This window comes from Poeciliopsis prolifica, unplaced genomic scaffold (assembly GCF_027474105.1).
Source record: "Poeciliopsis prolifica strain line A6 unplaced genomic scaffold, Auburn_PproV2 SCAFFOLD012, whole genome shotgun sequence".
In the NCBI taxonomy this organism is placed as follows: Eukaryota; Metazoa; Chordata; class Actinopteri; order Cyprinodontiformes; family Poeciliidae; genus Poeciliopsis; species Poeciliopsis prolifica.
Window position 1 is genome coordinate 1009654 of NW_026562387.1, and position 27227 is coordinate 1036880.

General features: G+C 40.5%; 1 protein-coding gene across 12 annotated transcripts in view; it reads right to left on the reverse strand.

Moving 5' to 3' along the window:
- LOC129364504 (microtubule-associated protein 4) overlaps nt 1-27227 on the reverse strand; it is an 88777-nt gene that overhangs the window by 18167 nt on the left and 43383 nt on the right. For 9 of the 12 annotated variants that reach the window (XM_055037155.1, XM_055037160.1, XM_055037158.1 and 6 more), the window contains 4 exons: nt 26325-26513; nt 19801-21252; nt 2135-3153; nt 108-365 (listed from right to left, as the gene is read on the reverse strand). In XM_055037155.1, the coding sequence (XP_054893130.1) occupies nt 108-365; nt 2135-3153; nt 19801-21252; nt 26325-26513 (2918 nt within the window). Of the gene's footprint in view, nt 1-107; nt 366-2134; nt 3154-7957; nt 10351-19800; nt 21253-26324; nt 26514-27227 lie in introns of those variants that run through there. The other 3 variants (XM_055037161.1, XM_055037163.1, XM_055037162.1) reach the window with 3 other exon arrangements.

A 27227-nucleotide genomic window follows, 5' to 3' on the forward strand; every position in this document is an offset into this window, starting at 1 on the left:
ATGAGAGATAGCAGAAATGTAATATGTATCTAGTTCTATTCTGTGTGAAGAAAACTTTGAGATTGTTCCTGCAGAACTTTTCGTAAACCTTCATCCTGCATGCTTACCTTCGGTTTAACGTCTCGTGTGCCTGTGCTGGTGGTGGAAGGTTGGGATGATGGGCGACTGGTGGAACTGGCAGGGGGTCGTTTAGGCCCAGCAGCGCTTATGGAAGCTGTCTTGGGTGTGGTTGTTTTTCTGTCAGTGGTAGTACTGGTGGAGGTGGGTGTGGGGCGTTTGGCAGTGGCTGCGGCTGAGCCACCGGCAGGAGCGGTGGCTGGCCGCGCTTTGGCAGCACTGACCGGTTTAGTCGCCCCTGTGGCGGGCTGCCACAACAGGTCAGTGATGGAAGGCAAAATAAAGAGAAGAAGCAAACAGAAAAAAAAATACAACATCAAATCATAGGTAGCGGCAGCAGGGCTAAGAAGTGCAAGCAGCATTTAAAAAAAATAATAAAATAAATTAAAAAGTAAAATGCTGTGAATTTTTTATTACAAGGATAAGAGCTTAAAATAAAGAGAAAGAAAACTGAATCTGAAGCATAAATAATGCATACTGTAAATGCTTGATGACTGATGAGTTACAAATCAAATATTGAGCCTTTTTTCCGATCGCTGAACCCTCCTGAGTGCTACATGTTGTTAGCACTCAGTTATATTCAGGATCAGTGAGGTGATCAGGTAAAATGCAAAAGATGTGTTAAATGTTCATTCAAGCTGCTACTTAACTAAAACAAGCAGGGAGAAGTTGGCAGATTTCAGGAAGGCTGAATGTAACTTGGCTAAGTTGCTGTGTCTGATCCTTTAGAAAAGTCCAATTTAATCTCATCCAGAAGATGCTGTACTAGAAAATGTTGGCAGTCTTATTGGAATCTCACATTTAAGGTAGAAGTTTGCAGCTAGCATAGCCGAGTGTGCTAAATGTGCTAAGTTGCGATTCACTCATATAAGATTCTAAAGATGTTGATTTGTAACCACCATTGAAAAATTAGGTTATTAACAACCAGAATTGAATGACTAAACTTATTTAGCAACACTTCAGAACTTTGTGCATCCAAACACAAAGTTGTTTGCAAGTATTCATTTTGAGAAAAATATTTTCATAGGGTATTGAATTCCATGCATGCAAATTCTGAATGCCGATATCTCTGCCTTCATGGATAGGGTTTCACTGTCTCCAATTCCCACGCTTGGTACATAATTTGTAATAGTTGTGAGGCTAAAGCAAATAAATTGATAAGACACATTGTGGTGGAAAAAAGGAATAAGTGTTACAATTACATGTTTTCCTGATATAGTGTAAGTCTCATGTTTACGTTGGGTTTTATTCCCATGTAGCTCTGTACTGTGAACCTGGAGGATTTTACTGTATTTACAGATCTTTGGTGATGCAAGACACGGCGTGCTCTCCAGCTGTGGGCTGTTTTTGACAGAGATATTGTTTTAGCTTAAGCGTTTTACTTTAAGGCGGTTAAAACTTTGATTTATTGAGCTTTATTCAGATTTTGGTCAACCGCATATTCTTTTGTCTGAAAAGTCACTAAATATAGCGACAAAGTCACTCAGTTGGCAACAGTGGGATGATTATTGTTAACCGCACATGTGCAGTCATGACCTGGTGGGAGGGTCAATCAGTGCTGCCTCAAGGCAGAGAGAAAGTGGACAGTTGGTGATTCAGACATCTGTGGAGGTAGATAAGATTGGTTTCAAATGTGTCTGCCAATAATTACCCAAAATTAAGTAAATTGGGTCTGATTTATACATGCACTCCTAATGTGGTTCTTAAAGAGAATTGACAATTGTATAAAACCAGGGCCAACAGGTGGAAATTTGTCACAAAATATTTGGTGCATCAAGGTTTCCTGGTAAAGCTCAGCTCAGAGGTAATAACCTCCAAATGTCTCAAGAATTTCTAATTCTTGGTGATGAATCATAACTCTATTTGGTTTTTGGTGTAAGTTAGACTTTCTCTGTTTAGAACTGGACTGATGGATTATATAGGAATCCTTATCTGCATTGCAGTCTTCTGAATACATGACTGTGTCTTGTTTTGATGGATTTTGTGGGGCCAAGATGAGCAGCAGAATATGTCCTACCTTGGTCTTTCTGTCTCCAGCGGACAGGTCCTTGCTTGCTGCTGTGCTGCTTCCGTTGGTCGCAGTCTTCACAGGTTTCTTAGCCTTGTCTCCATCTGCTTTGACAGACTTTTCCTTCTTACTGTCTTTCTTCTCTACTGTCTTTTTATCTGCCTTCTCCTCCTTTTCTGTCTTCTGTGTTTCTTTTTCAGCAGGTTTCTCCAGAGGCGGGGCTGCATTGTTCATTTTCTCCACCGTCTTGGCCTCCCCGGCGTCGGCTTTTTCTTTCTCCGCTGCAGCCTCAGTTTTCAGCTCCACGTCAGGTTTCGTCTCTGTCTTATTGTCGGTGGGGTGAAGCTGCTGCTCTGAAGTTGTTTCTACTTTGTGCTGGCCTTTGTCATCCTTCATCTCTGATTTTTCTGCCATCTTGCTTGTTTTGTTTTCTGATTTTTCTTCCACCTTGGTGTCCTGGTTCTTATCCAGCTTTTCTGCATCTTGCACTTTCTTCTCCTCCTCTTTGGACTTCTTGTTTTCGTCCACCTTTTCAGCTTTCTCACTGTGTTTGTTCTCCACTTTCTCTTCCTTTTTCAGTTGCTCGTTGTTAGTGGTCTCTACATTATCATCCTTGTTCTCCATCTTGTCGATCATCTCCACCTTTTCTTTCACTTCCACTTTGACAGGTGATTCTTCCACCTTGGGCTTTTTCTCCTCCTTCTCTTCCTTCAGTTGGACAGCTTCCACTTTCTCCGTCTCCTTGTCTTTTAGCTTCTCCGTTTCCTTTTGATCATCCACTCTTTCTGCCTGCTTCTCTATCTCCTTTGTTTTGTCTGCTTGTTTTTCCTCTTTGACCTTTTCTGCCTCCTGAGCATTTGCTTTCTCCTTGCCCTTTTCTACCTCATTCGCCACTTTGACCAAACTTTCATTAGTGTTGAATTCAACCTTCACGCTCCCGTGCTCAGCTTTGTTCAACACATCAAAAGCCTCCACCTTCTGCACACCATCCTCCTGCTTGTCCTTCTTCTCTGTCTTGTCAGATTTGACTACAGACAAAGGAAAGGGAAAAAGGTTATTAGATTGTAAATCCAGATAACCTTAAAAATCTTTAAAGTGTGAAAAGCAATTAAATAATAGTTACTTTTTGTTTTGTGATAAGGAGCCGATTTAAATCTTTGCTTCAAGCAACAGAAAACCCAAAACAAAGGCAATCCAAAGCTAATGCTACGATGACGACAGATAAAGAAAATATAACTAATTCAGCCACAAGATCACTGAGGGAGCCTTTGCTGTTTGTGAGAATAAAGTTGTCAGGTAAGAAATCATCTGTGGTTCAGTGATTGTTTTAATGAAATCAGTCGCCAGTGTCTGTAAATTTTCACTCTGCATAGTTTTACCAGTGAAAACCACCTGAAATAGTGAGTGTTTTTTAAAGTGTTTGAGCTAAATGAACAACAGACTATCTGCAGTTCAACTTTACTGTGTGGCGCTTTGTTGAAGCACCATTTAAACACTGTTATAAGCAAACTAACTGTTCTTGATATAAAGTTTTGGGAGTAAGGTTAATTTTTCACCGTAACATAAAACATCACATGATCAGGAACAGAAAGATAAGACTTTAAGTGCTGCAGTCTCTCAAGCACTTTTTAGTGGCCCCAAGAGGATTATGTAATCGGGCCATGCACTACCACTAAGTTTTGATAGATCAATAATTAACTTAACCTGTGGACAATAGTTGTTGGGAGAATTGAGAGTGCTGAAGCATCAGAGTAAAAGTGCTGCTCAGAACGAGAGAAGAAATTATATCGATCTGAATGCTAACAAAAGGATTATTTTCAGCTCAAAATTCATGTCCAGTAAGTTAAAAACCATTAAAAAAATAAAATAAAATATTTGTGCAACAATCACTTGTCACAGTTTCATGTAAAGACAATCTGTCATGTCTCTACTGAACTAAGTCAAATAAATGTACCTTCAAAACTCACAAACAAAATATTTGAAAGAAAACTGTTTAGGAAGCTGAAATAATCAGGCACAGTACTATTTGACACACTACTGGTGTGTGTTTGCATCGCAGCCAATCCAGGAGTGTTTTTCATTTTCCTTTGTGGTAAGCTCAACTTACAGGAAAGAAGAAATCAGAATGAGAATCAGAGGAGGACCAGGACAAAGAGAAAAAGACGGGACTGGTCTTCAGTCACGGTGGCTGAGCAACAGAGAAGCAAATACTGATAATCACATATAAAAAGATGGGAGTGGAGAGGAGGATATACATGAGATGAAAAGTGAAATAAAGGAAGAAAAACCAGGAGCAGGACAGTTGTGAATAAATTAAGTTTTTTCAGGTAAAACTGAATATTTGATATAATCCCAGCCTGGAAATGAATGGTTCTTCCTTTTGTTCGTGCCCTTGCTAACAGAACCGGTGGTTTTGAAGACTGTCTTGAACATAAAGTGGCCGAAACCTCAAACTGTGACATCTGACCCTTTCCAGAGAACACAAACAGGTACCTCGCTGTAAAATGCAGCGGCTTGAACAAAGACTTCACTTTGTGCTGCAAACATGGATGGCGACAGCAGATCAACCTGATCTTTTAATTAGGGCAGAAACCCGATACGTGACACAGCTGTGAAAAGCCTGCAGAAAATGGCTTCATTAAAGCTGCCAGCGGGAGCTTCCCCCCCAGGCTACTTTACTCCCTCTAACACTTTTCCTCCTGCGAGCATGTCATTCCCACAAACTGGATTTCTGCATTTTATTTCTTCATATCATCTAACCGAACATCCAGTAATATTTTAAGTAATCTATCAATTCTCCTTCACTAGAAGCATGGAGAAAGGAGGTCTTCAGAACATGATTTCATAGAAACAGGATAATATAATCACTGCTCTGAAGGTTCTGTAAGGTCTAACAGTGCAGTGATTTACAGGACAAGGCTGATAATCCTCCAGATTTGGCAGCGGAGAACAATGAGCATCTGGGTGCAGTGAGCCAATTTATTTCAAAGTTTCATTAGCATAATGAGAACACTTAAAGCTCATTTAGGGCTGTTACAGCTTAAACTCTCCCAGAGAGCTCTGCTTCCACTCAGTGGTTTATGTTCTTGTTGTTTCACGTTAAAATATGCAGACTCTGCTCTTCTGTTCTAGCGCCGCTTCAGGCTGTCTCTAATAAAAATCCATGCTGGGAACTTGGCTATTTATGCTGCTCTATTCCATCGTCCCATCATGAAGCACAGCTTAGTTTGGTAAACAATTGCAGGCTAGTCTCTGAAGCACTTTTTAGTGGCCCCGAGAGGATTATGTAATCGGGCCATGCAAGACACGGCCCCAACGAAACCCGCCACTCTTTAGTGTGAAAAAAAACAAAACACATTAAAGTGATGGAATCAAAACAATCTAAGAACTGATACAGCCACATTTGGTTGACATATTAAGCAGCTGTTGAAAGTGATGGAACAGACATGGATTTTTTTTGTTTTTTCTGAAAAGAAATTGCAATTATTTTCACAATAAAATAATTGGCATTGTAAGGCTTGCGTTTGCAAAAACAATAAAATGTTATTTTTTCTGCTCCTTTATGCAACAGATGACCAGTTTTAGAACAATTTCTCTTAATGACTGAGGTAAACACAAAGCCCTTTCAAAAGCATTTCAACAACATCGAGGTCGAGTCACAAGTTAATTTAGTGCCCCTCTAACACTGAATGCAGTAGTTAATTCTATTTTAAAATATGAACATTAAACTTTAGATTTTTTAAATATGAATCTCTAAAATTATTCATTTTAACATGTAAAAATGAATGGTTATCATGGAGGCTGATGCAGGTTGGCAGCAGACAAGAAGTTCTTAGGCAGGTTTTCCTGTCATTGCAATGAGATGGCAGGTGACCTTTACAGTCTGACCTCTCATTGCAACGTCAGACTTTTCATAGATGTTACTGCAGCTGCTATGCTTTGTAATGCCATAGTTTCACTGACAGTTATCATCTGGACAACAACTGTAAGACAAACTTCATGGTAGAAGATAAAATAGGGTGTGGTAAAGAGTAAAATACCATTATCCAGATTGCATGACCTCATCTGAAACAGATTGTGCATAATGGGTCAAACGTCTCTTGGTGCGGTCTGCCTAAAGGGACCAAGTTATTAGGAAGTTAACTATTGACTTCACATCCCCATTAGTTCTAACTTGCTGTGAAATAAAAATGATCCCACATTCGAATCAACAGCGAAACCTATCTTCATGACCTTCAGTCACGGTTTGACTGACCTTCAGACATTCTTGTACTAAAACTCTACTCTAGACAGAACCACCTTTGCCCTCTAGTGGCTACTATAGATATACCAGCTTTATTTATTTATTTATTTATTTTTTGCCAGGTAAGTTTTTTTTTATTCCTTGCCTGAAAATATTTAGTATTTCTTCATCTAAAAACGTTATTTTTCTAACTCATCACATCTGTTAAAACTATCCACCAAATTTCTTGATGCCTTATGCTATATTTAATCTCATTATCGGCACATCTGCACTCATGTGTTCTGCTAACGCCTTTTAACACTGTCTGGAAACCCCACCCCTCCATTTTCCCCTTTGTTTTGCTTTTCATCCATTCTGGAGACAAACGGCAAAGACAAAGCCACCACTACAGATCCATACTTTGCTTTTGTTGGATAACAGCTTAAAAACCCAGACTGAAAATGCTTCAGCCTGTAACACTGACACACATCAGCGGCTACAGACATCCACCAATGACCTTCCTAGGAATGCAGCACAACACAACCTCAGGCTACATGACTCTGCCAGGCTTCTGTTTAAACTTCACTGTAATAGAACATAAAGAATGATGTCCCTTTAATCCTCTAGTGGTCAGGCTGGCCATCTCTGCCAGACTCAGCCTTGTGCCTGGTTGTGAAAACAACCTCAGCATGTTAACAGAAAAGGAGGAGGAAGTGAAACAAAGAGAGCCAGCATGATATGAATGAAAATGGTGTGGGATTGAAACAATCCGATGGAGAAAATGTTGTGAGCCATTTTTCAATGACAGTAACGTCCTTTTTAAACTGAATGGTGGTCATTTGATGTGACAGTCAACTGCATTCTGCTTTCCTAATCTGCCTGTCTTCACTGGGAAACTGAGGAGCATTCAGAGCAACAAGAAAACAAGAAAAGAGGAAAGATCTAGAGCAACGTAGCAGTTTGGAAAATTGGTTTAGATAAAGATTCGCATTCACTCCATCTATTACAATGAGCCAGGCTGACCCAGAGTCCCAGTGTTACCTGGAGGGGATTGATTGTATAGCACCTATACGATCGATCACTGCAGTCTCCTATGCTCTTCAAAGGAGGAGAACAGACAGAAAACCCTACCCCCTCGCCCTAGTGGTTACTAGTCACAATCTGACAAGTGATTTTGTTTGCTCAGTTTGTGCAAACCTGAGGTTTAAAGCATCACATATGAGCAAAGAACAACTAAATATCATCAATGATCAGGCTTTTCACCAGCCGGCTGATTTTGATGCCTAACTGGCCTTTATGGTATTTTCTGCCTTAGCAGTCATTTGACATTTTTTGTCTTTGAATCGAAATGCATTCCAAATTGCAGGTCATCCTGAGTTCAGACACCCAGATCTGAGCTCAAATTTATCTGAGACATAAAAAAAAATGAATTTATAATATTACCAACACTATGAATCAATATTCCTTGTGCACATTGGAAGGCTCTTTTAGGCTCCTAAAACCTTAGATAGAAATGTTCCCCATTCATCTATATAACAAGTCATTTCACAAATACACAAGAAAACCCCCTCAATCTGAAGAGCTCAAACACTAGCGCAGGCTCCACCTACCATCTATGAAGGGGTTTGAGTTGTAGTTGAAATCCAGGCCAACGCAGCCACCAGTTGGAAGGTCATCAATGTGACCTGTCACAGTCCCTACGTTGGCAGCATCAAAATCTTGTTCTGCATTTGTGCTCAGTTCCTGTTCAACTTCAATTCCATAAAACTCTACATCTTTGGGGTCATCAGGTTTAGAAGCAGTCTTATCTTCAGTTAATGAGTCAACAATTAGTGTAGGGCAGATGTCTTCACAAATCAACCCTTTGGGGCAGAGGGGCACTGGAAGGACAATTTCTCCCAGTTCCCTCTCTTCCTTAAGGCCCTCTCCTGTGACCTCTACTGGTGAGAGAGGAGAGCCAACACTTTGGTCCTTCAGAGGGGGTAATGGCGACAGACAGAGCTGGGGCTCGGGTGCGGCTTGACGCAAATCAAGATGTGTGGCACCAGCTGCTGAAAGGGTAGGGGGTGGTGTTGGTGGTTGATCTTCTGCAACAGTCAGTGAGCGCTTCATCGAGTGTGGTGAGCGGTGGAGGCCACCCATAGATGATGGCAGTTGGGTAGAATCTGGCCCATCTCCAAGTGCGTACTTACCAGGCAGCTCTAGACTTGAGGGCACTGACAAGTGGGAACACTCAGACATTGCTCGCCTCATTGCCTTCCTCTGTTGCTGAGCTCGCCCCATAAAACAGGGTTCCAACTCCTCATCTTCCACAACCTCTTCTTCTTCTTCTTCTTCACTGTTATTGTCTGACAAGCCCTCAATTAACCTTTCATCTCCGAGGTCAGACACTTTTACTGTCGCATTCTTTTCACCTTTCTGCAGATGGTTATCATTCAGTTCTCCACTGATGGGATAATTAGGGGCCACCTGAGGCATGGCAAACTTTGGGCAGGATTCAGAAAATGTTTCAGGCAGAGGGTCTTTGCATACTGTAGCCCCTGTTAAAGAGATTTCAACTGAGTCTGGAGGAGCTGCACTTATGGATGATAACTGCTCCATATGTCTGACTGGAGATCCAGGAACTGGTGACAGAGAGATCTTGGTGCTGCCTAAAGCAGAAGGTAGTCGACCAGGGGATGCAGGGGAAGGTGATGGGGAAGAGGAGACAGGGCTGTCTGGGCTTTCCCCTGTGCTGCCCAGTGAGGTGTTACCCATAGAGATGCTACTTGAGATGCCCCCACCTCCACCAGGCACCTTCAGTGCTCTATCCATGCTGCCTGTGCCTGGTTGTTCAAAGAAGCATAGTTTATCTTCATCTGTGAGTCCGACTGACATAGGTCCACTACTCATCACCATGCCCTGTGGGGTGCCCATTTCCATGCTTGAAGGTTGCTGCCAATCCCAACCCTGAACCGGCATTGTGGGTGGTACCTTGCACAGCTCACTGTACTCTGAGAAGGGAGAGCCCGGCTGCTGGTCGGAGAGAGAAGACATGGTGTCTCTCCTTTCTGTTCAATTTGGACCTCTTCCTATGTTCCCAAGTCTGTCTCTTTCCAAGTCTTGGATGACAAAAAGAAATCTTCACCACTTTTCTGCCTAAATCCTTTGTTGTCCTCCGTAGTTGATCTTTTGTGTTTGGTCACTCAGGTGTGGTCCGCTTCCTGTGTCAGTGTGGCTCTCTGCTCTGAACTCAATCACACACTGATACGAACTCAACCAGTCTGCTGCTTCTCTCTCTCTCTCTTTCTCCCTCTCTGGTCCTCATGGCTTATTGCAGTCATCATGTGACCTAGTTGTGGATTTCAATTGGCCACAGTCAGTTCCTAGATTCTGCCTACTGTGGTGGAGTGAGTGAGCCCCCTCCTCTTTCTTTCCCCCTCTCTGTTTTTCTGCTCTCCCATCCAGTCCTTTCTTTCTATTGCTGTGGCTGTTGGCAAAATGTAAATCATACACACAAAACTTCGCCTTCCTCTGGGGGAAACCTTGAGTGTGGGTCAAGAAGTGGTACAGCAGGGAAAACTGGATATGAACTTCAAAAATGTCTGAATCATACATTGCACAAATTTGCACCTAACTTGTATGAAACACGGCTCTCACAACCAATTCAAATGCCTTCCTTCTGGAACAACATACATCTACTTCATACATTTATGTGTGGTCTGTTACTGAGTAATCATTCTGACATGAAGCCTGGAGAACATTTCTTAGAGACAGACATGCTTATGCATGCACAAATACAGTCATGCACGCACTCTTCAAGCTGAATCAAACAAAAACGGCATGTCATGGCACTTAGTGTTTGACAGGATTTTAGCTCTACTTCCTGCAAACTCTTACGTCCATTTTGTATCTACCGCTCTAAATCTGAATGTGTTTTAATGCAAGTAAAGCCTGGTGCCCTGCCTGGATTATAATACACTGAGGGAAACCCTGAATATATTTACATTTTTCTGCTAAGCTATATGTACATTGTATTGCACAAGTTAGCAATGAATCTGATAGAAGCAAGAATGAAGAAGGGATTAATATGATGGTTTCCAGTGTGGTGGAAACAGAAGGGTTATCTGAGGGCAGAGAGTGACAGGGTACTGCGAGGCTGAGTTTAACATCCATTGCCACTCAAACCAGCCAGCAGTTCTGGGGCTCCTGCTACTGTTGGATTGCACTGAGGGCTAAATGTCAGCACAAAACAACAATTTCTGAAAAGTCAGATGGGCACATAGGGACACAGCAGGATAAGCACCGGGAGGCACATAGACAAGGGCAGACAGATGGAGTCACGAGGCGAAAAATTGAGGGGAATAAGTGGCAACAGTGGATGACAGGAAAATCGGGAGTGAATATTTTTGAGCAGGCTCAAAAACACGAGATGCCATCAAAGAACCAACAAGCAAGACTAACAGGTGTTAGCAATATCTAATGCATATTGGATTTTTGTCCAAAATGTCAAGGAATACCATAAAAGTAGAGGCTGTGTCACAAGTTTGAGACGTCATAATGAGGTTGGACCAGATTCTACTTGAGAAAAGTTCCATGCTATGCCATTGTGGTGACTGACTCAGTTCCCTGCAAAAGACCATCACAATGTTGTTCTTATCAATGAAAGGCAAGAAAAAATAATGCCTGGCTTTAAAAATGTTTACAAAAAAGTACATTTGTACTCAGTTCTCCTGAGGAAATATTTTGTAGAACCACACTTCAGATGAGATTAGTAACTTTCCAGTCAAAAAAGAAAAAAAAAAAAAAATTGGTATCAGCCAAAGTTGGAATCAGCAGATCAGGCTTTTAAAATCTGCTGATTGACCAGAGAACTCCAGTCGGTGCACCCCGAGTGATATTTGCTCATTCTACTTTGCAAAATAACTCAGTCTAAGCCAGATTGGATAGAAAGCATTTGAGAAGAATCATTTTTGAGACTGACAAAAGAAGAGCCTCCCTGCCCCTGATTAAGAAATGCATCACCTCAAAACATTTCAGACACCAATTTTTCACAATGGGGCTGCTGCGTTCCCAAATGCAACATTTTCACGACACAGTATTGATGCCAAATGGCCATAAAGTTCCAATCTGACCCAAACTCCTTCCTCCATATTTACTGTGTCTTTGACAGCAAATTGGACCTGTTCTTGGTTTATTAAAGCAACATAGACAGCTACTGGTGACATGTTTTTCTCTAAAGATCAATGGTTCTGAAACCTGGGTTGATTTTCACTGGTATTAATATCCATCTCACCAGACTGATAAACACATGACAGAGCAATCCCTGCTCCACTGATGATATAACAGCAGCCAGCAGATGATAGGACTGTGATTCAAGGAAATGGCATTTTCAGCTGTTTATTTCTACATGTTTATTTTAGGTATTTTTATACACCAGCAAAGACGGGTTAAAGAATCCCTTGGGTGAAAAGGTTGGAAGCACAATGGCGATGCTGTATAGTCAGTATATACAGGGAGACTGAGGTCAGGTGTCTTTTATTCACCAGAACTCCATAACTGCTGCCTATTTTAACTGATCTAGAAGCTAAAAATTTCATCTAATAAAGTGACAAGTCACAAATGAAGAATCAAAAAATGTTAAACACTTTAATTAGGACGAAACAACTGAAATGCAAGAAATTTATAATTATTTTAATTATATTTTATACGTTTCCCTTTTTTAAGAGTCTATAGTTTAGTTAGTGGAAATAATGTCTTCCAATAACATAATTACCTCATCATATTTTCAAATTTGCTGGTAACATTAATACATTTTCAACTCAAAAACGCCAATGGATGACTTTCTTACTGCAAATTGTCTGGAAGAAAACCTGCAGCTCACACATTTACAAAAGTATATACAAATTATTTGCATTGATATATAAATTGTGGCCACTGGTTATTGAATTGGACCGGATTTGGGAAAATTCCCAGTGTGAATGCCAGCCAGTTCTTATGGGACTAAATGGTTCCTCTCTCTAGTCCAGCAATCAATTAGCTTCAAGCAGCTTCCAACTGACACCTACATGTTTGGCCACCACTTAAAGGCAGCCTGTCACCAGACTGGGAAGGCGAACCGCGACAGACGTACTGATTCATCAACTCCAACCAACTGCCTGGCCGTCTCACAATTTTTACTGAAACTCTTCCGAGGCAGGCGGGGCGGCTGCGGACGCACAGGTAGTTTGGACAAACTGGCACCCATGACATCCCACATATCCAATTAAAGTCTGAGTCAGAGACACACTCAGACAGTTTTATATTAGTAGAAGTTTGCTTCAGTTATCCTGGAACTGTCCTTTGAAAGAAAACAGAAAAAAAAAAAAAAATTTGCTTAGTGTGCGAAAAATACAGAAAGGAGAGCTGATCACAGGTGTAGCAGGAGAGGAAGAGGAGGATAAGACAGGCAGTCTTCAGTTGGATCTATTTATAGCTCGGCTACATCCCGTTTGCTGCCCGTCACAACATCCCCCACTCTCACTAAACATCTATTGTTTCCCTCCGTAGCCCCTGTTTCCGTTAGTTGCCGAACCAACTGCCTCCTGTTGCTATGGCAACTGGCTCTTGGCAAGTGGGAGGGCTGTTCATGTGTTGGTGGGGAGTCAAGCTGAGGTGGGCTGGGGGATGGATAATAGTAACTAAAGCCAGTTGTGTCAATATGTAAGAGTATGAAGACTGTAGACGTGTTCACGCCCAGGTTCCCCCTGCCTGCTGCGTCAGGCGCTATGGGTGTGTTTGTGTTGAAGTTAAAACATGTTCAACAGATAATTCATCTGAATAGGATTTTTACTCAGCTGGTGGAACCTCCATGGATCGTAGTTATTGCTGAAGTTCCTCTGGGTCTTTGGGATATAAGGTCACACCTGTCGCCACGGTAATGAAACTAGAACACTTGCTAGCATCCAACCTAGTTTTTTACCGTCATTCATTCATTCATTCATTCATGGTCATGGGTTCCCAGTTGGTTTTACTCTCTTGTTCTACTGACAAGCTTTCTGCCACTTTAAAATAACTGTTTACATGATGCTCCTACAGAAACACAGCAATGCTTGTTGATAATTACGGTGCTAAAGGTGCATTCTTTGCTGCTTTGACTTCGTCCCACTGAAGTTTTTATCCTCCTCTAACAAACACCAACTTCTGGACAGTTCCTTAGCAGCTCCTTCTTCTTCCACAGGTTCCATTGGCCATATAATTGCACAATTTAACATTTCAATTAAATTTGCTTAATGGAAAGTATGTCTATTCTGAAAAAACGTAGATTTTTTTTTCAATAAAAACTTTTGCCACTAGGATGAGGTGGTTCTTCAGCAGCATCGAAAGTGGTTTATTTTGAAAAGCCCCAATGGAAACACAGGTCACATGATCAACAACCAGATGTTCCCAGTGGCACAAGCCCCACAGAAGACGATGACAGGAAGTGGTTGGAGGATTATGGCGCAGCGTGTTTTTTAACGACTTATGTTAAACTCATTCACATGTGATTTTAACTGCAACATTGTGCTTTTTTTACATTAACTGAGTACTGACAAAGTTTTGCGCACATTGATTATGGAAGTGCAGCTACTGTGTTTTGTTACCTCAGATTGTGGTTCTAATTAATCTTTATGGGCGTCTATTAAAACAATAAGCCAGTTAAAAAAACAAAACCCATACGAACTACATTCACTGGGAATTCAAAATCAGAACGAGAGAGCTATGGTCTACAAATACTGCAGATGGTAGATGCAGTGGCTTGTCTCCTACATGTCACCATACTGCCTATTTTGTCGTCTCCAATATCTTTTGCTACTCCTACAGATATGTTGGCTGAACCTTAGTCTCTATGGCAACCCCTTGCTCCTCGTTCTTTTTTTCCCCACTCCATCTCGTCTTTTTCCCCAAAGCCACATCATGTCTCAGACCATCACTGTCTGTAAAGAAAACCTAGGCAAGAAAACTTAAAAACAACAACAACTTGGTGACCTTTAGTGACATTTCACATCCTTTTCATCCCCTTATATTGTGATCTTTCAAACTCGTTCATGTAAATGCTTCACAGTGAGGAAGCTAAGCAAAAAGCACCAAAGGGACAAACTGTGATGTTGATAATGGTTTCCATAGAACCTAGGGACATTCAGCAACAGTATGCATATTCAACTGTCCGACTGAAGCTTTCAGGGCAAGTTGTTCACAATGCCACCTGCTCATCTGTCTTGTCGGATCATCATTAGGGCTTCATGTTCTCTAAAGTAGCAAAGATAGCTGTTTGACCTCATGCTGCCAAAGACAAGCCAAACAAATGAGGATGTTCTCAAACAAACTGTCTTCTCTATAATCATAAGCTCAACAGAAGGCTGGAAAAGCTAACGATTATTGCTAGCAGAACACAAAATGGTTCCTTGCTTCTCACAAAACACTGCAACTGCTTTGTTCAAAAAAAAAATCATGTCAAGAATATTGACGTTTTGGCCCTAAATGTGATGATTTAGGGCCAAACAAAGCACATCAGCACAAGGCAACTGTTAACCTTACACACTTGTATCCTGAACTGGGAATGTATTTTAGTTTTTATTTGAGTTTCCAGACCAATAGAGAGATTCATGTTTTATGCAAAAACAGTATCTTAATCTTAACTCGATTCCAGAATTAGACCGCTCATGCTGGCAGCTGATGCTCTCATCCAATATCATCTCTGCTCCCTGGATATTGAGCTGTTTGTATGTAACGACAGTCATGAGACCATCACACAGTCCTCAATAAGAGGCCTCTTCAAATGTGTTGCGAGACTGACTTCTACTGGAGAGCCTTCCAGCTCACAGCATCACTATCCATGACATTTTGAATTAATTTCAACAAAAACAATTAATTTCCATTAAGCATAAAAACAGGTTTTATAAACTGAATCAGTCAATGACCTTAGGTCAAAATTATTCCAAAAACAAATTGGATCTTTTCTTTTGTATCTTTCATGTCAACCAGTCAGCCAGAACCTCAGTTAAGAATACATGTGAGAACCCAACAATCAGAAATGTTCTGAAAGACGCTTTTGTCCATGACTGCCAGACCTTTATGTTCTGGATATTACATAGCTGGATATGAAAAGCTGTCTAATATTATCGAATCAGAAGCTGGTTCTGCCTAAACCTTTCAGCCATCTGTTTGCCTGTCAGCCATTTCCCTTGTCTCAGATCCTGGACAGTCCTCTGCCTGTTGTCTGTTTACTGTCATTTCCTTTTCTTATTTCATTTCTTTTGACATATTCCTTTCAGCGTTCTCCCATTTTCATTCTTCCTCAAATTTAAAGCTTGAAACATTAACAGAAAAACACGCTATTTTCAAAGCAATGCAGCTAATGTTCAGATGGCAAAAAGGTTTCACATGAGGTGAGAAGCCACTTAGCTAACTGTAATGTGACACAGTTCGCTAACTAACTGTCAGAGTGACATGAGGCACAACATGTCACTCGTGGCAGACTGAAACACAGTGAGTCTAATGTAAAACTGTGTTAAGTCTGACAGAAATCCAACAAACATCAACATTATTATTTCACTGTGAAGACACCAAAGAATCTACTTGCCAGAGCACTAAAAGTTACACTCTATAGACCTACTTTCTTAGCTTGCATGCTGCCTAAGCAAAGATACTGAACTGGAAAATGGGTCAACAGTGAAAAAGTTTTAGAAGTGCACCAGAGGATGTTCACTTACATACAACCTGTAAGAATGAATGTTTTTAAGAATCTGAGGATGAATTATTCAGTTATTTTGAAATGGCATTGTGTGATTTTCAGTGTGAACAGTCAGTACCTGATACTCTGTCACACCATAAAACACTGTGGAATACACTATCATCAGATCAGTAAAACTGCCAATGAATTTTTGGGCATACCGAAAGTTTCCACCGTATGATCTCATAAAATAATTTATCTCAGTTTGATGTTTACATGGTTTAATTACTGGGGGAAATTATTACACTCATTTCTAAACATTGTAATTGGTTGGATAAGGTTTGATAAATTTAAATTTTTATCATTTTATTGTATTTATTGTTGATCTTTACGTTTTATTTTAACCATATATATATATATATATATATATATATATATATATATATATATAATATATAATATATATATATATATATATATAAATCTTTTCAAAGTTTGAAAAGATTTCCGCTTACTGAACTCATAAAACTTCCTCCTTTAAATGTCATCTTTAAAATGAATCAAATCTAAAGTACGGCCCGCACTGCTGGCCCGAAGCCATCTCAGGACGAATCTCTGTAATGTGTTGTTTAGGAATCTTTAGAAAAACTATTCCTGAATGACTCATGCTCTGCTCCTGGAGTTAGCTTTTGGCTCCTAAAATGGTGTCAACAAGTGAAAAAAAAAACCCTGATATTTCCCCCAAAGCTGCCAAAAGACATTAGCTCACAGCAGCTCTGGGTGGTGCCATACTGTACATAAACCCCTTCCAGGCTACCATCTAGTAGCCTGTTGTGAAGCTTCAGAAAAGAACACTATGTGGTAAAAATGGACCCCTGTTACAGTGTATTTACGCTTGTCTGCCTCGTCCTCAAATAGCTTGGGTGACTCAGTTGTGTACTGTGTGCGCTTCTGCATGGGTCTCTGTGTGTCTGTGCAGAGAAGCAACAACTACACAATCAAACACTTGCAGTTTTTTTAAGTGATAATACATATTTTTAGATTAGTTTCATAAAAAAAAATACAAACAAACAGTGTTTTGGAAGTAATAACTGTAAATTTGTAATTCAAATTAATGACACAAAATCTCAATAAGAAATAATTGAACACCACAGTCTGTGTTGACCAAGCACCATTTAGCTGTAGTACCATTAAAAGGAATATAGCTGAATGTTGGCAAACTGAAATAATTTAATACCGTCTGATCTCCTGACAGAATATATCACCCTAGATATAATAAAATTGTTTATGTTAAGTCCTGCCCATTAACAGTGTGGCAGGCAGGTGAGAAAGTAGACCAAAAAAATGAAATTGAAACATTTAGATTTTTGTACTTTACTAACTTTAAATAAAATGCTAATCTTTCCTTTCTTCCCATGCTCTTATTCAGCGCTCCTTTTTCCTCAGATTTATCTGAATCCCTTCCTCTCTAACCCTGCACAGTCTTTATTCTTGTTTCTTATCTTGCCCAACACACCCTATCCTTTCTGCAGGGCTTAAATACCACTTTTAGCGAAAAAGATGCACACTTAGACACTGATACAAGCTCTCATTAAAGAGAAAGCCCAGCCAGCTGCACTGCTGTACACTTTCCCTTTTCTTAATCACACACATATTTGTCAGGCAGACTATATTCATCATATGCAAAACACGTGACTAAGTGTAAGTGTTAGAGCAAAAAAAAAAAAACACAGCAAATAGGTAATCAAGGTTTTTATACCAATAAATATAGATTCAGGACTGTTTCATAGTAATCATAGGACAACAAATGGAAAGGGAAGGCTCTGTACTGGTATGGAAATATTAGAAGGTATTGATTGAGGCAACTTAATAGCCAGGTTCAGGATGCCACTGATCTGATGGTGAGCCTGGTTCGGTTCTTATTACAGTCACCAAAGGGAGACAAAGACAGGAAGTGCTGAAAAGAAGGATGAGGAAATGAGTCCCACCAGAACTCTGCACTTCTATAAATCACAGCAGCAAACACATAAAAAAACACTTCTGCTGTCAGAAAGGACAAAAAGACAGTCACACCAATAAACACCTACATGCACACAAACCAGGAGAGTCAGAAATGTAAACAGGCTATAATAAACCTGAGCTATGCCAGATATGACATGATATCAGCAGACTGATCATGTAGGACTGCATAGAGAATGTTCTTTGATATATCTCAAAAATAAAGCACCTCTAAGCAATGCTCAGACATTATGATGGATCTAATGATACATGTCAAAGTGATTATGAGAGACACAAAAAGAAAATCATGTTTTGTGCATCCAAACCTCCCAGGCATATTCATATCACATGACATGGTCCATTTTAATGAAGAAAATGATGCAAATCTTGTGGGGTTTAAAGTGCTATGCTGCGCCCGAATACTTAAAATTTGCAAATACCTGAAACCCTCTCTAAAAAGTATTAAAACTGCCTATTTTAATCATTCAAACGCCAAATGCACCTTAAAATATGCTAACATGCACAGTGCAATCTGTGTTAGAACTATGAAGAAGCTAACATATACAGACAACCTTATCTTTGTTCTTGGGGCACAACCAATAAGAGCTAAGGAAAATGAATGGTGCTCATGGATTGGCTGCTTTGCAAATAGCAGCATGCCAAGTAATATTGCACATATTAAAAGCCACATCTTTTTTCCAATATTTCTATTACGTTCCACAAAACATATCCATGAATAGGTAATTTGTCTAAGAGCATCTAAGAGTGCACTGATAAATTTCCTAATTTTACTAAAATAATAAAGATCGGAGATTGAAAAGCTGCAACTGGTGCACCCCTAAAATCAACAACAGGACCATGAGAAGGTGAGAGTACAGGGAAGATTTAGCTTTATATTGACCCTTAAGACCTCTGTGAGTGCACATTACGTAAATGTTCCACACATAAATGAAAGACACCTGTGATTTAACAAGGATAGTGTTGATTAAGGACAATAAATACAGAATAAAGGCAAACAAAGCCAAAAGAAGAACTCAAATAGGACTTACCTATAGTAGAGAGGTGGCCAGGTCAAGAATTGTGACATGGAAAAAAGAACAAAACAAACAAAAGCAAAGAAAAAAAAAAGGCAATTAGTATTTTTAATTGTATTTTCAAACAAAACAACAGTTCTTTTTCTGTTTGGTTCAGGTAAAGATGGAAAGAAACAAATGGGTACAGCAGGCAGGAATACCAGAATTAATTGAACAGAGAAGACAGACAACATTTGACTCCTGGATGGAAAGTAAGGGGAAACATAATTATTGTGTTAGCACACACCTCGACTGGAGAAGAAAAAACAAAAAACAGAAACGGAGAGATTCAGACTTGCTGCCGATATCTACCGATGTGTCTAAAGAGAGAAATTCTGTGATCTGTTAGAGGCTGCACACCCATCAACAGAAAAAGAGTTAATTATGGAAGGATCCCGACAGTGCATCTTTGGAAACAAAGGTTAGCATCAAGGCAATTCAGAGTCTCAATTGGTCAACAGTTGAGTTAGTCACCCCAAAAACAATCCAAACCAGACATGCTAGTGAAGGTTTTTAGAGGTGATCATACAAGGAGCAGCACAAGCGGCTGCAATTCCTACGATAATCCCTTGATTAGTAAAGGACACACAAGCAATCAATCCAGCCCAATACCGGAACTATTCAAGCTGGTTGGAAGCGCCATGCATAGCAACCATTCGCTTCTATCTTTAAGTTGCCTTTGGTACCTCTACTAGGGCTGACTACAACCAACCTTCCACGATGGGGACAACTGGAGGAACCACCGTTGTGTCTTCCACTGGATCAGCAAAGCTGGGAAAGAAAGGCTTTGCAGCAGGATTGAGGCCAGATCCTGGTACTCCAGAGGGACCCACTGAAGGAGGAGAGGAGGGTGAAGAGACAGGGGAAGCCTGTGGGGAGAGCTTTGCCTCTGGAGAGGTGGGACTCCTGACAGACGAGGTTGAAGAGGAAGGAGGTGACTTTCTGGATTGCTTCTGGACAGATTTCCCATCTTTATGCTTGGACTGGAATTCTTGTGCAGTGGTTTTGGGTGACCGGAGAGGTGCTGGACTTGGCGTGTTGAAGGACAGGGCCAGGGGTAAAGGATGTCCTGCGGTGCTCGTGTCACTGAAGTCTAATAAATCGCTGTTGCTGCTCAGTTGTGAATTGTTTAGCATCCATGAAGCGTCAGAGGGTGATAGAGGTGGGGCTGAAGCCAACACGTCACCTCTAGGTGAAACGCCCTGGCTTGTCTGTGAAGCAGAGCTGAAAGCTGAGGTGTCTCCATCTGAAACAGCTTGCTTGGAAGACTCTTGAAAGGAACTTGAGATGTCAAACATCCCGCTGTCTACTAAGTCAGCTGCAGTTCCTGTGTTTTCTGAAGAGAAAGGAGGATAGATGGTTTGATTGCTTTGACCTAAACCGGCATTTTCGGTGTCCATCAGGACATCCTCCGCCTCAGGGAAGGAGCTGGGGATCATATTGTTGGTGGAAGTCGGCATGGTGAATGGAGTAGCTGTAGCATTCAGCTCACTGTTGAGGGCTAGAGGACTGATTGCTGCAGCCGTTGGAGAGAACAAATCTTGAGGCAAAGGGGCAGGGTCTTCCTCTGGGTAAAACTCTTTCTTCCAGGTGTGTTGGCTCGTGTCCATGTCTGCAAACGAACTCTCCATTGTTTCATTCATTGAACTCCCAAGATCCACCAATGCTTCCACTTTCATTTCTGAGGCAGTCACTGCAGAAGGAACGAATGGCTCTGCTGTCACTGCCCATTCCTCTGGAAGCTTCTTCCTGTTTTTACTCTTCTTGCCACGGCCTCCGCTCTTCCCAAGTTGCTCTTCCCAGCCGCATTCTCCTCTATCCCTTCTCGGGCCAATCCTGTGATAAAACTCCTCAGTCGGAGGAATGTTTTCTCCTGCTTCCTGTGTTTCTGCCTGACCTCTGCTCTCAACGTGTTCATAGGATCCCTCGTCTTTCTGTCGCCTTTTCTTCTTCTTCTTCTGTTTTCTGTCAGATCCGTCTGTGTCCCTTTCATCGCCCCCAGCGTAGGCGGTGCTTTCACGGCCAGGCCAGCTTTCTGCCGTATCTTCTGGGCTGGCTGCAAGCTGATCGGCTTGGTCGGAAAACTTCACAGAAACGCTTGGAGCGAAAGGTGGATGTGTTGATGGAGAGCCAATCTGGTCTTGCCAAGAGTCATCTAAGAAACCTTGTTGTGGGTGAAGAGGGGACAGTTTAAGGTTGGGGATATGGTAATGGATATCGACAACAGTACTGGTTTCCTAGGGCTGCCTTAAAAAACATAAACAGACAATTCAGAACAATTCATAGCAAGACAGAAAAGGACAATGGTAAGTAATGTCAGCAATGAATATTTAAGCAAGCAGACTTTCTAAGAATAAATAGAATAGCCACTTCTATTGAAAAAAGATGTTTATGGAGGTGAAAGATTGAACTAAGCAGCAAAAAATCCTCGGACTGGGTTTCTTTGGATTGTCATGTCCTGATTATTGACAATCTATAACAGTGTGTAATAAATTGGTGCAATCTAGGGCATCAAAGAAATAACTCAATTCATACTCACAGTTGTGAGGGTTGAATTTCTGTATTTGAGTTGAATGTAAAAGTGAATGGTGCAAAATTAGTAAGGATTGTCAAAAGTCTGAAAACTATTTGCCCAAACTACCAATAATAATTAGCTGTAAATCCAGTCTAAAGATAGTCTTTCTGGATATTTTCCCCGTTTTGATTCTAATGGTAGCATTGTTGCATTGCAGCAAGAAGGTCCTGTGTTTGAATCCCGGCCTGGGGTCTTTCTGCACGGAGTTTGCATGTTCTCCCTGTGCATGGCGGGTTCTCTCTGGGTACTCCGGCTTCCTCCCACAATCCAAAAACATGATTGTCAGGTTAATTGGTCTCTCGAAATTCTCCCTAGGAGTGAGTGTGTGTGTGCATTGTTGTTTGTCCCGTCTGTCTCTGTGTTGCCCTGTGACAAACTGGCGACCTGTCCAGGATGTACCCCGCCTCTCACCCGAAATGTTAGCTGGAAATAGGCACCAGCATCTCCTGACCCCACGAGGGACAAGAGTGAACAGATAATGGATGGCTGGATTCTGATGTCCCAGTTTATATTAACAAATCAACAGAAAGTCTCACTAATGTCTAACTTGGAAAACACATTTTCAGCTTTATTTTATTACATTGATCACATAAATACTTACATCTTTACCAGTTCATATGTTCTTTTAGGACTAGTCCAAAAATATTCCTTTTTGTTTAATCTTATAGTTAAAGTGGCTACGGTCAGAGGCCTCACTGTGCTACTTTCTCCAACTACTATCCAATACTGCATTATATCTTGTATTGCTAAGCACTGGCTGAAATACTGCTGCGAGCAGCTAAACGTCTTCCTTCTACAGTTAATACTCTTGACCGTTTCTCAGAATTTAACCTCTCTCTCCTAGAGATACTCATTGGCTGAGCATTTACCACTGCTAATTGTGGTATCTTCCTGTTGACGAGGAGTTTTTTCCCCCCACTGTCAATATATCATTCTGGGTGAAGGAGAGCTGGTAATCAGTGATTTGATACAGCCTCTGCTATCTACTGGGAAAATCTTTCTAACCAATTTGAAAAATGAACTAAACTTGATGCATCGTTCATTCCTATGTATTTGACTTGAAATGTGTCTGCATTACTGGAATAAATAGACCATGTTACTGTGAAGTGCCTCAGTATGACGATGTAAATGACGTTGTAATTAGGTGATATATAAATAAACTGAATTGGAATGCTCTAGCTGTCCCACAGAAAGAAGGTCATTCCAGGCGACTCTGCTTAAACTACATAGATTTTTAAAGTAATGGCATAATTATGATGGATGACAGTACAGAATACCTCCTTAAAAGTTACAAGGTAAGGAAGGCAGCAAGACGAAATGGTAAATGAGCAGGAAAACAACCGAAGAAGAAATTGCTCACTGAAGCGGGTTTGCTCTTCCCACTTTGGCCCAGTTTCTCTCGGATCTCTCTTTATACCCACACATGGATGGGGAAGAAGAGTTAAAGTAGAGCAGATGTCAGGGTCCATACCGCACAGTGGCTCTCTGGAGGGCCATATTTCATGCTAACAAGGCAATGACAGAACTGTGTTCTCTATAGTGCTAAAGTTGGAGGAGGCAGAAGAAGCACATCAGTCAAATGGACCAGACTCGGGTTGGGATGTGTGGACTCCAGTCAGCATTTTATGAGCACTAACTTACTGCATGCACACTGCTAACCCCAACTGACTGGGGTCAGAGGTGTAGGCTAGGTTAGGTGATGTGTGTTCAGTGGAGTGTGAGCCATGCTAGTCGGAGAGCAGTCAGCAGCAGTCAAAGCAGGAAGTGTGTTTCACCTGATGTTACTCACATCTACAGCTGGGAATCTTCCTGTTTGTGCCTTAGAGCATAAACTCCCCCTCCTCTTAACTCTGTTTCAACCAGCATTCAAAACATGAATAAGAACTTTCAGTTACATTATAGCCACAAACCTTTGTGAATTTTGATTGAGACTTTAACGTGATAAACCAACATAATTATAGTGCCCAACTCTGAATTGTGAAACATATTCTGTCACCCAGTCAGAAACAGAGAAGATGATGGAGAGTTCCAGAAAACTTGGATATACTCTGTCCTACAAAAGTCCTTTATACATTGAGGTTTGAGTATGCAAAATGTTTGAGGTGTGTGACTTAAACGCCAACTCAGCATTGCAATTTCCAACCCAAAGCTTCTGGATGACTGTACAACTACAATCACACTATTGAAGGTTTTTGTGGTATTAAAAAGCCTCCCTTGGATTCAGTTTGGCACCTGGTTTCTAAAAGTGTTCTGGAAAGATTGTTTGTTGTTAAAAATAAAAAAATAAAAACAGAAGCAAAAAACAAAACAGCCGATCCCCTGCTGTTGACGGGGTTAGGGACCACAGCCACTCATTAATAGCTAAATTCTCAGAATACTTGAGATCTCTCTAAAAAACAAAAAAATTATATCTGCGTATTTAAATAGTTAATACACCAAATTAACCTCAATATATTTTAGTGAAAACCATCTTAACACTACTCCAGAATCCAACATCTCCAGTCTTCCTTATTTAAACTCTTGAGGTGGAGCCAATCAGCTCTGAGGAAAATGAACAATGTTGGATTTTGTTGCTTTACAAAAGCAATCAAATAGCGTGACAAGTAGCATTGTGCTAAGATATTTTAGCTTCTCAAGCTGCATTTTCTGTCAGTTATCCTTTATAAACAAATGTGTGAATGGTTGGGTTTTTTCTGTGAATAGTTTGGAATTCCATGTGAAAACTGTAGATAAGTTCTTATACTCTTTACTGAGCGTCAGGAGTTTTAGCATCAACACATTCGACTGTTTCTTTTTTTTTTTCCTTTCTCAGTGAAGTTTTCATCCAAACATTTTCAGGCTGGAGTGGATGTGTGAGTGAGTGGATGGAGAGAGGACAGTGAAGCGTGATCTGCGGACACTCACAGCTCAGTGACAGAAAGTTCAGCACATGCAGACAGTATGTGACTGGAAGCCAGCGCATGACAGCACTCACATTACATGTCAGCATCAGATGAGCATTGACCTTCATCCCATCAGAGTGGGAGGATGTGAGACAGGAAGTAGTGGACGGACAGACAGCTGATTGTTACGGCTGTGAGGAGGGGCGACCAGGCACAGTCTGAACTGATTTCATGTTCCTAATTCTGCAGTTTGTGCAGAGTCAGCACATAAAAAAAAACATGGTCCTAAACATTAAAAGTTGCACCGTGTATATGTAATTAGAATTTAGCAGCTCATTTATGATCTTTGCTTTATTAAAATACCTCAACAGTAGTGAAAATCGCTCACTTGAAGCATTCATCTTTCAGGAAAACCTAAGTGTTGTGACTAATCCAGCCGTTTTGAGCTCAGCATTGTGGCTCCACCATTTGAAAAAAAATATATATACAGTTTTTTAACATTTTGACAAATGGGTAATACTGTATACACCAATAATGAGGAGAATTAAATTAACCCACTATCCAAGTATTAGGTAAGTATTATTACCATATTCTTACTATCTAGCTGAAAAAAAAAGCTTAAATACAGAAATAATCCACTACGGAAACGATTGAATGCCAGAGTTAGGATATAAATTTAGTTGAAGTATCTTGTGTCGTTCTGACTAGGCCTGTCATGATAACAGATTTTGCTAGGCGATTAATTGTCTAAAATAATTATTGCGATAAATGATAATATTGTTTGAAGACCATTTTACACTGATTCAATGGAAATTACGTAATAATTCATGCGATTTCCTGCCTAAGTCAGATACACTTTACTTTCAAAAGAACACTGGGACTGATACACAAAATAAATAAAACAAACAAAAACAAAAATAAAATATATTCTCAGTCTCCATTAACAATAAATGTACTTGAATAAAAACTGAACAACATAAAGCCAAAGTGGAAATAATACTGCATTCAACCAAAAGAGCTCAAATTATGAAGTCTGTATAGTATATTGCCATTCAGTAATACTTAGATTTAAATAGAGAAGAATCCGACGGCCTGATGCAATAGTTTAAACTACAGGATTTATTACCCCAAATGACAATTTTAGAACGTTAGTCGTTCTAAGATTCACTTGTGTGTTACGGTAGATCCCCTCCTAACTAGGGGAGGAGTTGGAGCAAAATTTCTACCAGAAAACCCGGTAACTTTTCAGCTGTTCTTTATTAACGTGACATAAATAGGTTATAATGATTTTCATTCAGTCAGAACTGACACTAGCCACATGCATTGCAGGTAGATTGTAGTAAGGAATTGATTAATGCCTGGATTCAAAGTTAAAACTTATTATTTTGTGTCCATTGTTGGACACAAAATACCTAGGATTTCTGTCGGCTAATGTGTCTATCAGGTTTTGATAATGGGCCGACAATCGGCGACATAAGATCGTGCAGCGCGCCCTGGGCATTACACTAAGGAAATAAGGAAGGGAGGGTCAGTGGAGAGCATAGGGAGTTGAGCCTTTTTTCATTCAGTGTCATCAACAGTAAGAGAAAAAGGCAGGAAGAAACGATATAGACGATAATTAAAATGAGGTCGATAGTTTTAATTTATCGTACGATTAATTGATTTATCGTTTATCACAACAGGCCTAGTTCTGACGAAATGAAAATATGTTACTCTCTCCTCTCTCAGACTGTAAAGACTCTCAGTGCTCAGAGTGGGAATGACACCTTTAAGTTTTACCTGCTGAAACATCCGGGGGGCTCCCAGAGGCCTGGGGTTCTGGCAGCATGGCGCTGTGATCTTTTGGGACTTCTGACCCAGCTTGGGGAGTAGGATACTGCGACTCTGATATACTTGGGGGCTTCTGTGGTTGCAGAGGTGCGGCTCCCACCTCCACATTCATTCCGATCCCTCCTGGCTGAGAGAATCCTGAAAAAACATCAAAACAGAGTGATGGTGTTAATGTTTTTGTCTTACCCCTGTGCATGGAGATAGATTAATATTAACAGTGAATCACTCTGTTGCTCCTAATGTGTGATCAGAATTGATGCTCATCTTATTTATTGAAATACATCTGTGTTACTTTTTAAGAGCATAGTGGGTGGCAGTACATCCTGCCCATGAAGATTTATTTCTGATTTTGCTTTTATTTCATACTTGAAGCTTTTAGACAAGGGCAGAGCAAAACGAACACTGGCTGATTTTCAGATGTTTGCAGAAGTACATAAGATCGGTTTATCATGCAATTATCAGCTGATTGCCCAAAATTAAGAAAATTGGGGCCGATCTACACATGCACCGCCAGTTTAGATGACTAAATACAATTAGATTGGAACAAAAGAACCTGAGATATGTGGAAAAACACTCAGCCTGTCAACTGTGAAGTTCAAAAAAGATTTTTTGTTTGTTTGTTTTTTAGCTTGTCACATGCTAAAAAAATTCAGGAACAAATGAGAAGTCATCAACTCTAAAACCCATCTCACTTTTGCCAAAAATTGATCATTAGTTCTCCAAGACTTTCTCGAACAGATAAGATGACAGTGGACGTTTGTGGAACGGGTTCCTGTCACAGGTGACCCACCGATACCAACAACAAAGGGTTTCATAATATTGACAGTCAAACAAGGTTTTGGAAGTATAATG